The sequence below is a fragment of the Rhipicephalus microplus genome, chromosome 4 (genome assembly GCF_043290135.1).
Source record: "Rhipicephalus microplus isolate Deutch F79 chromosome 4, USDA_Rmic, whole genome shotgun sequence".
NCBI classification, from domain to species: Eukaryota; Metazoa; Arthropoda; class Arachnida; order Ixodida; family Ixodidae; genus Rhipicephalus; species Rhipicephalus microplus.
The window spans coordinates 454,845-466,497 of record NC_134703.1 but is presented as its reverse complement, the minus strand read 5'-3'; the positions used below and the strand labels follow the sequence as shown (position 1 = coordinate 466,497).

The window sequence follows — 11,653 nt, the reverse complement described above, 5'->3', positions numbered from 1 at the left end:
GATATACTCAAACAAGAAATGCGATTTCCACAAATTTGAATCACACACACTCAAATACAGAAGTTTAAAAACAATGATTATTTCCGCGCCAGTAATTTGAGAGATTACAAACAGTGGAACAGAGCTCGTGATATTAACAGCGACCTGGCAAAAATGGTAAAAACGAATGTAATATACGATCCGCCTCTATATACGCAGTCTTACGACGATAGCACTCTTGTTCATCAGAAGGATTTTTTTTTCCTCGAAAGTTCTCAATCTCAGTATTATCTACCCCCCCCCCCCCCGTTACGGTGTTATCTGAAACGGCCCCGATAGTCAGCTGACTGCACCATTGTTCTTCCGTTGAGCATTCTGATATCTTAGAACAAGAGATAGATAACGAGGCGTAGTTTGAGCCTGACGCAAATTCTCGCGTGCCGCTTTGGGAGTGTCACGAGGAGTGATTAGTTAAGACATCCATTCCTCCTCATCACATTTGCTTGTCAAAGAACTGTTTGTCCTGCCTGGTGTGTGATCATTCGTGGAGAAGACTGCAGTTATTTGGTGCTGTGTTCGGTGAGCCTTCTGTGCGCTCGAAAGCTTCTTGAAACGATGCTATGCGAAAGCCAGGGCATCCCAAGCCGAGATGGGCTCGGAGAAATGGTGAGTGCAAGAAATATTCAAGTAAGGAAGACGCCCTGACACCTTGCTTCTGTTCGTTCGACTTGGGATGAAAGTTCCTATTTTGCTTGTCTTATTTCTTGTGTGCACATTTCTTATGGTGGCAGAAAACTACATATTTAAAAAAAAGAAGTGTTAAAGAATAATTATCGTGGCAGTTTACCTCATGTGCTTGTCGAAGATTGGTATTATGCTTTCATGCCTTGAATGGTCATAAGAATCCTTTCGGGTATTCTGTCGATATTATAGATGGCCTTGCCACTCCACGCACCACGACGAAATCTGCGCCTTTTAAGCTTGGGTATCCTTCCTGTGGCCTGTTAGATTAGAGCATCATGGACATCTTATATGATCAGCGGTTTCAGAATTGCACGTTTATTTCGCAATCGTCAGAGTAAAGAGAAACGCGTGGCGTGCAGCAGTGAATGAAAACGCTTTCTTGATTCTTGCGCACCGATGATCATAACTTTCGCACTGAAACAATTTTTTTCGTCTATTTCTCTTATCGCATGTTTTCACCAAGGAAACAACGTGCTAATACTGCCTATGAACTTTAAAACACACTCTTCTTCTTATCTGTGAGTTAACATTACGAAAGAACGCAGCGGACATTAAACAATGCGCGTTCTATCGCAACTATGCGAGCGATATCTTCAGGCGCTTCATTCACCTGACTGTGGCGGCGATTGAGACGCTCGGCGATGTCGTAACTAGAGATGTGCACGAGCTCCGGGTAGCCCGAAAACCCAAACTTGGCCAGGCGCGTTAGCCGGGCTCGGGCAGCCCGATGTCTTTTCTCCTCGAGCCCGGGCTGGGCTTCCTTGCTTATTTATTGGGCCGGGCTCGGACCCGGTGAAAATCCCGAATCAAGCCAAAAATATAGTTGGTGTCCCGAAATTGTCCTCGTATATTTGCGTGCTTTCTTGTGGGGTGGAAGTAAACTTCTAGGGAAAAAAAATTGCCCGCAGCTTCCCTCGGGGGAACACTGAGGAGGATGCGGACCATATAATTGGTTAACGGGGTGTTAAAGTGCGACTTACTTGGGTCGATGGCTAAATTGGTTAACGTGGTTGTGAAATGGGGTGTTAAATTGCGACTTACTTGGGTCGATGGCTAAATTGGTTAACGTGGTTGTAGGAGGGGGTGTTAAATGAGTGAACACGTACACACGTATGCGAAAGGGCGGCGCTGGTCGAAGGGACGTCAATCATTGTGTTTGTGGATTCGTTGGAATTCATTTCACCGCGACCTTGGACGTCGACGCGCCGTACAAACCAACCGACGAGCGGCAACTGAGCGAGCGAGCGCCGACCTTGAGTATATATACAGCACGACGGCGCATGCACTGTCAGCTGTTGAATGTTCTCGAAGCGCGACGCCACATGCGCGTCCACTGGAGAATCAGGAGAATTGTAGATGTCGAACGCGGTGTGTAGAGGAGGAAGGGTGCACAGATGGTGGAGGAGTGAAGCGCGCGCGGTGTGTAGAGGAGGAAGGGATGCACAGATGGTGGAAGAGTGGGCGACGGCGCGACGGCGCATGCGCGCGCGTCAGCTGTCGAATGTTCGAGAAGCGGTGCGGACGGCGCACTACAAGGCGCGAGTATAAGATGCTCCGCATCTAAAAGTGTTTTTTTTTTTTTCTGAGCCTGGGCATATATGGGCTAATTAGCTGAAATTCACGGCTTTTAACCCTAAGGGCTTAGGGAACAGCTAATACATGTACTAGAAGTCGGAGAACTGGCACACGTTTCGTAAATGTTTTGTTTTTTAGCGTATACGTATTGAAAACAAAAAAAAATATTTAGGGGAGGAGGACACTTATATAGATTTATGTACAATGTATTATTAATTTTCGGGGTGTCACCTATTATGACTACAATGACTACAATATGAAATGAGACACATGCCTCATTTTCGTATTGTGGACCTGAGGCGCATGTTTTGTTACTTTGTTTTATTGTTCACTTATGTTCTGCGTAGCTTCGTGCAAGAAAAAAACATGTACCTTGATAGTTCTGTTTAAACCTTAATATAATATAGCTACCACTATATTTTTTTCTCGCCTAGTTTATGCTCTAAAATGCTTGAAAAGATTCTTTTTAAATCGAACCTGAGATCAGCGTCATATCCAACTACTTGTGCCTTGCGTGTACGGGCAGCGCTGAAGACTTGAGAGCCGCAGTGGAAGAGGGCCGCTGTATAAGCTGGTGCGAAGGTCCGACGTCAAAAGTGCCGTATGGGACAAGTTTGATCTCATGGTGGACAGTGCAACACTCGCACCTATTCGACACGTACGATGCACGGCTTCCGAGTCCTTCCTTGTCTACGCTTCATCAAAAAGTGGCTCTTCACATCTGCAGAGGCATCTACGAAAAACAGCGGAACCGGAAAATGGAGGTATAAGAAAGTCTTTAAAACGCAGAAGTGTGCTTGTTCCAGTCAACTTAAAAGAAAGTTTGTCACACTGCATAGCCTGGTTTCACGCACAGGATTTACGACCTTACGACATCGTCAGTGGCAACAGTTTCACTAAGCTGTGCGAAGAATTGATGAACATTGGTGCACGTCATGAACCTTTAGACGCAGCGAGCATCCAACCCTCATCGTGCGGCAGTTGCGAGAAAACTTGAAGAACTTGCCGTAAATGTCAGGTCCAAGCTCATGCCTGAAATTCTATAAGCCGTAAACGAGAGCCGATTCGCTATCACGGTAGTCCTGTGGACTGATGATTATACAAAAGCTACTTTCTCGACAGCTACTGCACATTACGTCAACTACAAATTGAAGCTATACACTCCCACGTGCTCTTCACATGCTACTTCTCAAACGAGAAGCGCGGAGAGAACGTCCGGAAAGAGCCGTTGCGTCGGTTTGTCAAACTTGGCGTCCGTAGCGACGCTTTGGCCGAGGCTATATTTGTTACAGATCACGATGCGAACATTATTTGTGTTTTGCAGCCCGATGATAGATAAAACTGTTGCGCCCATTTGACGGTGTAAGATACAAACACTTTAGAGGTGGGGACACTCGCGAGACGCGATCGACCAGATAATGTGACAGCGACGCGCGTCCATCGGACCGCTGCCGGACGCGTGCCTATCGGCGAGTAGACGCAACTTGAAGATAGAAAGAGGCGTTGCTATAACAAGCGGTCCTTCGCGGTAAATTTGAATTAGTTGAACAGGAGCGTTGTTCGTGCCAAAGAGTGAAAATTGATTGCTGTTGTCTGCATGAATGACAGGGGCTTGAGTCACGTGGACAGCAAGATCTACATGCCTCTATATGGAACGCATGCCGATATTAGGGGTGAAACTTCTTATAGCGGCTCCCGTTCGTCCCTCGTAGCCATTGTAGCATGTAACAAGTATAACATTTTGACCTCCAAGGTGGTGCCGGCAAGAAATTCCTTCTGTGCGTTGTTGAACAATAAAAAATAGTGCTCAAAGTACATGCCAATGGCTGCTAATAGGAAATGAGAGACAGGAGCGTTCGGCTTTTAGTTAATGCACACGCTGCAATCTCCTTTAGCAGCCATTGGCATATACATTGAGCACTATCTGACAAGAAAGAGTTGCTACGTTATACTCGCTGGGTGTAACCTCCTTAGTTTTAGAAAGGTTTAGCGAGCGTTGGGCCGCAGTGCCATGAATACGGTGACCTAGTATACCACGAACTCGAGGTGGTTAAAGGTGGGAAGTAGACACGAAGCGCAAGCCGCAAGAAAGTGTGCGTGTGCCTCCTCTCGTTAAGTCCTTGGAATGTCCGCTGGACAGCGGTGCTTCTATATGAGGAATATATGATGAAAAGATGTGAGATGGTGGTAGTTGAAGTGTTGAATAGGTGTACGAACGAACACACGGACAGATGCATGGATGGACGCATGAACGGACGCAGGGGCGGATGCATGGACGAGTGCAAGGACGGACGTACGAACAGACGTACGCATGGACGGACGGATGGACGCATGGACGGTCAAACAGACGGACGCATGGACGGACGGAAGCAAGAACGAATGGACGGACGAATGCTTCTCCCCACTCTACATCATTCACTCCGTGGATATCCTGCCAATTTTTTTTAAGTGGTTCTCGCACGTCCTGAGAAATTATTACTTCTTGGGGCGTAACAGATATGCACATACCTGTCATTGTTTCCGAAATTTCGTATCACGTGGTTCTTTATTTAAAAGCGCTAGTTTTCGTACACTCGGTGATGGTAGGTGAAGCACTCGTATCGGCAAGCTGGATCTGCGAAGCGCGCGAACGGCGTGGGGAGACGCACATTATTTTAATGACGAGCAAAGCAGAACATAAATAAGACCACGCGACTACTCGAAGAGAATCAACCACTTAGATACCTTGACCAATTTGTTGGCGTGCATTGCATAGATGCCATGCATGCTGCGCCAAATTTTAATTTCGAGGCTCTGATGATAACTATACGGCGAAAAGTTCACGACCATATGATTACCCGCTGAGAGACACGTTTACGGGGGACCCTGCGCCTATCTTTCCGCTGATTTCACCATCCCTTCTTACTGTGCACGGAAAGAGGATTACAGTATTTTTTTTTCGCATTGAATAATGAGCGGACCTTTTTAGGAATGCTATTGGAAACTTCCTCACGAAAAGCAGTGAATGCACAACGCAATACACTAAAAAAAAAGCTTAATACGTCTGTAACAGAAAAAAAAACACTATTTATTGCACGTATCGTTGTGTTGCATGAACATAAAACAAATGGTTGTGCAGCGAAAATTATTCATTCATATTCACAACGAATCATTTCATCTGTGAAGTGTTTGCTGCAGACTGCATCCTTTCTGCAGAGCGGATGGTCCTTCCTGGAAACCACTTGATTGCGTGCTTTGAGGCCTTCGGAATCACAAGGAACATTGAATAATATTAAATTTTCTGAGCATGTAGGGTAACCTGACAGGCAACCATTAAAGAAGCACTTTCTTCCCATATTCACTCACTGTGTGAACATCTTCTTGCCCCGCTACGGTGGTCTAGTGGCTAAAGTACTTGGCTGCTGACTCGCAGGTCGCGGGATCAAATCCCGGCTGTGGCGGCTGCATTTCCGATGGAGGCGGAAATGTTGTAGGCCCGTGTACTCAGATTTGGGTGCAGGTTAAAGAACCCCAGGTGGTCAAAATTTCCGGAGCCCTCCACTACGGCGTCTCGCATAATCAAATAGTGGTTATGGGACGTTAAACCCCACAAATCAATCGTGTGAACATCTTCTTTCAGCAGATTCTATTCATGGCTACTCACCACATCACAAGTTCATTTCGCTAACGGGAATGGTGGAACGACACTTATTTCTTCATGAAACGCGTCAAAGGCACGCTAGCGACTGAAGCGGCCTAATGACTTGTTTTTTGCAAGTAAAAAGCGCGAAGCTTTCGGAACGCTGGCGTTGCCACCAGCCTCGCCGGTTGCTACTGCAATGGTGCGTGAAATTTTTGTTTTCTATTTTTAAGTTGCGCTGGCTGGCCGATAGGTGGGCAGCCGGCAGCGTTCCGATTGACGCGCGTCAGTGTTACTTTATCTGGTCGATCACGTCCCATAAGAAAGCCGAGAAGTGTCGATTGATTTGATTGATATGTGGGGTTGAACGTGCCAAAACCACAATATGATTATGAAATACGCCGTAGTGGAGGGATCCGGAAATTTTGACCACATGGGGTTCTTTAACGTGCATTCAAATATGAGCACACGGGCCTAAGCCGAGAAATGTCCCCACCTATTGTGTTTGTATCTTACACCGTGGCCCAATTGCGGAACATTGTCCTCCGCAACACTTTTGTCAAGGAATTCGTCGCAGAAGGGACCAACTTTGATCCATAAGAACTTGCAGAACGCCAAATGTCTTGGGAAATTTCTCAAAGTTGATTAGCCAGTCAGCTCAGCAACGGAGTAATACCGGTGTCACACGAGCATATTTATTCGCGATCAGTGCCGATCTGGATTGACCATGATCCGAATCAGGTGCTGCACAGTCATTTTTAATCGCGATCAGGCCCGATCGGGATCAAGGCTATCGCAATCGCAATCCGAGAATCGGGATCTGGCTGAGAGATCGCAATTTCATGTCGTCTGCATCCCTGCCCGAGCATGTTGAAAACAAATAAACAAGAAAATAAAGCATAGTTCTGTAAAAACAGAAATAAAAAGCTAGAAATTCATTTTTAAAAGAATGTTCTAACTGTTTCAATCGGAAAAATATCTGTAATACTCCTTATTTTGAAATTCGCATTGACCACATGTAGTTATGGGAGAAGCAGACGACAAGTTCAACTCTCGCACCGTCAGAGCAGTTGGAAGCACCTCGAAACAAATCGATTGTGATAGTCGCCAGCTTTTCGACCACGTCACAGCGTATACGCGCGCTTCGTGGCCGAATGAAGAGGCTTTTACAGTACTTCACCACTGGCAGGAGGAACTGGGAGACTTGAAGCGCCAAAGGTGAAACCAGTATCCCGGCCATCAAGCGGCCGTGCCAGTATCACGACCGCTTTTTTATTCAGCAGCTGTGCCAGTATATAAATGTTCTGTGGTAAAGCTCTGACGTGTACAATAATATCATCGTTTACTTGCGACTGAATGGCTACGAGCAGGTGCTATCAAAAATAGGAGTGAAGGTTAAGATTTTCGCACAGCAGTATACAGGTAAGTGCATAGAAAACTCTATCGAATAAAAACTTATGAAATTAGTTGTGTAGTGGCACTCAAAGTTTTTGATGTTCAAGCAGTTCTCGCACAAATAACATATTGCTGATAAATGGCTCTATTGAAATATCGTATGCTCAGTTTTGTAAATGACATGTTTTACGGCACACAAGTGCCACCTGGTACATTTCGTCTGACCCAAGGTCGAACTGGACTAGCTTGGGCTGTGTAGCTGTGGCTATGAAGTTCACGATCAAGAAAACCAATCCGGATTACGTTGATGGTGATTAAAAGTGCCAGTGTGATACCGGTATAACACAGATGGTTTTAACACGATTTAACTCGAAGCATGGGGTGCTCAGAGCTGTGTTTCACCAGTTTCAAAAAAAAATCTCATCACATCCACAGAGTGAATGATGATGAGTGGGGCGAAGCGTCCGTCCGTGCGTCAGAGACACGGACGGGCAGAAACACGAACGGAAACACGAACGGAAGCAAGGACGGATGCACGGAAGGACGGACAGAAGCACGGAAGGACGGACGGACAGATGAACTCACGGACGCGCGGATGGACGGACGCATGGAATGACCGACGGACGGACAGCACGGACGGACGCGCGGAAGCACAGACAGATGGATGGACAGGCGAACACTTCGCTCCACTCATTATCATTCGCTCCCTGGATATGCTGTGAAAAACACTAACACCATCCACTTGTATTACACAGGCTGCATGTATTTTACCCCACAGCATACAAAGATATATGTCCGTGGTGTGGGGCCACACCAACTCTGTTTCACATCACGTGGGAGTGTACGCATCACAATGAAGAACACCACAACATGAACAACACAGAGGAACAATGGGAGGCGCTGCTGTCCAGCTCGGCTATTGTTGATCAGCGCTGGCTGGTCCAACGGGTAGAGATGATGGCTGGGGCCAGCGGAGCCCTGGAATAGGAGCCCGACCATTTGGAATGCTCCACGTTATGCGAAAATAAAGTTTTCTTTCTCTTTCTCTCTCTCCACGTGTATTATTTCCAAGAATATATAAGCACAACGCTATCTATTAAGCAACTCATAAAGCAGAGGTGGCTACATACTATTACTACTACTTAGGAGGGACCGACTTACGGCGAAAGGAGCTTCAGAGTGGCGACTCGACCTTTTTCGCGGCCGAGCAGCAAGGAGAAGTTTATTGACTTCTAACCAAGGATAAAAGTACATGACAAAAACATCGAGCTTCACGACTACAAAGGGTGCATGTACAATCAGGAAAGCACCACTACCGAGGTACAATGTATGTGGGGGAACGTACCCCTCTATTTACTGTACAGCGCGTGGTGCTCCAGCAGGCTTAATCATGCACGGTGGTAGGTCTTCTCAACACGTCGTTGGAACAAGTAGCGACTTAGCGCTGTACAACTCTAGGTATTATTTCTTTTGTCGCCTGAAACAATGCTGCTTTCGTACACGGTGAGTGCATGCCCGGAAGTATAAAAGAGGCCTTGAGGCTGGGGGGGGGGGGGCAGGGGGGGGGGTACAAGGGAGTGGGGGGGGGGTCTTGTCTTTCCCCAAATAATCAAGGAAGGGTCTGATCAAACACTAGATGGCGTATCGAAGCTCGTGTCTACTCGTTGGTCAACACATGTAATAGCCGCCTCAGGAGGACCATGAAGACCCAACTTTAGCACTAAACGTTTTCCAAAAAAAAAAAAACCTTTTGCTATGTGCAATTCTCGTAATCGTCTCTACATCGTGTCCCGCTGAGTGCGTTACCACAAAAATCAGTAAAGTCTGACTAGCAAGTCTTGTCTTTCTGCATTTCTTTTGCACAAAGCGAACACATACATATGGTTTACATGTATTGTACATGTATTCCCTTAGTGGAAGAATGGGTGTGTAGCCTAGTGGTAAAGACACTCGCTTTCGGAGCATGAGAGTGCGGCTTCAAATTTCAGCATCAGAAAAAAAAAAGTGTTCGTCTTTTAGGGGCGAAGCTTCTTATAGCGGCACCCGTTCATCCCTCGTAGCCGTAGTAGTAGTGTGTAACAAGTATAATATTTTGACCTCCAAGGTGGTGCCGGTGAGAGAATTCTTCTGTGCATTGTTGAACGATGAAAGATAGTGCTCAATTTACATGCAATGGCTGCTAAGGGAGAATGAGAGACAGGAAAATTCGGCTTTTAGTTAACGCCCACGCTGAGAATTTTTTATTGTTCAACAACGCACAGAAGACAAGAAAGGGCTGCTACGTTATACTCGCTGGACGTAACCTTCTAGGTTTTAGAAAGGTTTAGCGAGCGTTGGGCCGCAGTGCCATGAATACAGTGAACTAGTATGTATACCATGAACTCGAGGTGGTTAAAGGTGGGAAGTAGACACGAACCGCAAGCCATAAGAAAGTGTGCGTGTGCCACGTTCAGTCCTTCTCGTTCAGTCCTTGGAATGTCCGTTGGATGGCGGTGCTTCTATATGATGAATATATGATGAAAATATGCGAGATGGTGGTACTTGGAGTGTTGAATAGGTGTACGAACGGACACACAGACAGATGCATGGACGGACGCGCGGATGGCTGCACGGACGGATGGACGCATGGACAGACGCAGAAGCGGATGCATGGACGAAAGTAGGGATGGAAGCACAGATGAACGTGCGGACGCACGAACAGACGCACGTACGGACGAGCGGATGGACGCACGGGCGGTCACAAAGACGCATGCGTGGATGGACGGAACCAAGAATGAATGGACGGACGGATGCTTCGCCCCACTATTTATCATTCACTCCGTGGATATGCTGCCATTTTTTTATTCATGCTCAAGACATTATCAAGTCTGACCAGTCACTCGTGGTGCTGCAAGCAGCGCATGCAGTGTCTCAGCCGCAGGGCCCTATGGCTGTGTCCGATCTAGGTATGTTTCTCTATTCGCAATGTTCATAGGCTGTCGCGCCGCTTAGCGGAGTTCAGGAGCGCCCTCTCTCTCCGTTGGAAGCGTCTATGCAGACGCTCCCAACGCTTCTTTGTTCGGCGGTGCTAGCCTCAGTGTTAGCGCGTTAGCAAGAAACGAACACAAACACTGTGTATGTTGCGTGCATCAGTGACAATACCGGACCATTCGTGACACAATAAATCTGATTCGTTCCTGCGAGAGGCGAAGTTTTCGTGAAAATACGTGGCAACTCGAGCTTTCAGTTATAGCCCACAGAGTACACATACCAGCTCTGCGAGATTTTGTTCAGCCACGTTGGAAAATAAATGTCATTGTTTAACCTTTAGAGTTGGAACTCACCTTGTTTGACGCGCGTATAGCATTCATCAGTGCTTTTTTAGTACATGAATCCAATAACATTCATTGCAAGCGAGCAGAAGGTCCGTGCGTCCTTCCTTTTCCTATGCGAGTTACCGGGTTAATCATCCCTCCGCAGCCATCTTGGATTGCATGGCGCGCCACCTATAGGCCGTGAGCATTGCGAATGGCTCGGCCGTGAAAAGACTCGAGTGGCCACTCTACTATGGTGGCTAGAAGGGGAGGTGGCGTCAGCGCCCATGCGCCGCCGCAGGGAAAGCGATTCGTCGTTTCATGACACGGCCGCGGTAGCCGGGGTGGCGCTCCGGCCAGCTCTTCGATGCCTGTCGAAAGCGAAGCGAGGGGGTTGGCGCTGTTTCTTCCGTCGTTTGTTTACCGTTTCGCGCACGTGTTTCTTTGTGCCTAACAGGCTGAGTTCGTCGCTTTTTGTGTGACAAGTATGTCGCACAAACTTGTTTCCAGTCAGTACTGAGTGCGGTGATCTAAAGCGCAATGAGCTCTGGCGTGAAACGGAAAGCGTCGCAGACGCACTGTTTCGCGCCCGGCTGAACAAAAACATTCCGACGCAGACGCTTTGTCCCGATCGCCTCTACGATGTGATGACAAGTCGTCGTCTTCCCCTGCCCCCCGACATATCTGCATTTTGTGTCAGCGACATGCTACAGGAGCAACGACAAGATCCTTGGATCGCTTCACTTATCAACTTGTTGAGTCGAACTCCCTCGCAACACACACTGCCTCGCGCCCGGCAACGCATTCACACGTTGCTTCAGCATCAAGGAGATCAAAAGTGACAGTATCCTGGACTTGATCTCATTTTTGCAGTTGGCTAAGTTGACCGTCGTGGGCTGCCCCGACCACAACACGGAACTCACAAACAAGGTCATCAAGTTCTACGTCCTCACCAGGCTGCATTTTCTTGTGAAAACTCAGAATGCCAGCCAAGGTGACAAGCGTAAGAAGATGAAGATGCTAAAATTAAGAAGAGTGCTGTGAATTG

At 47.2% G+C, this 11,653-nt stretch overlaps 1 protein-coding gene across 1 annotated transcript in view; it reads left to right on the top strand.

The window, feature by feature from the left end:
• The first annotated feature begins 494 nt into the window (after positions 1-494).
• LOC142814142 (uncharacterized) overlaps positions 495-11,653 on the top strand; it is an 88,424-nt gene continuing 77,265 nt past the window's right edge. The window contains exon 1 of the mRNA XM_075892087.1: positions 495-645. Within this exon, the coding sequence (XP_075748202.1) occupies positions 595-645 (51 nt within the window). The 5' untranslated portion in view covers positions 495-594. The remainder of the gene's footprint in view (positions 646-11,653) is intronic.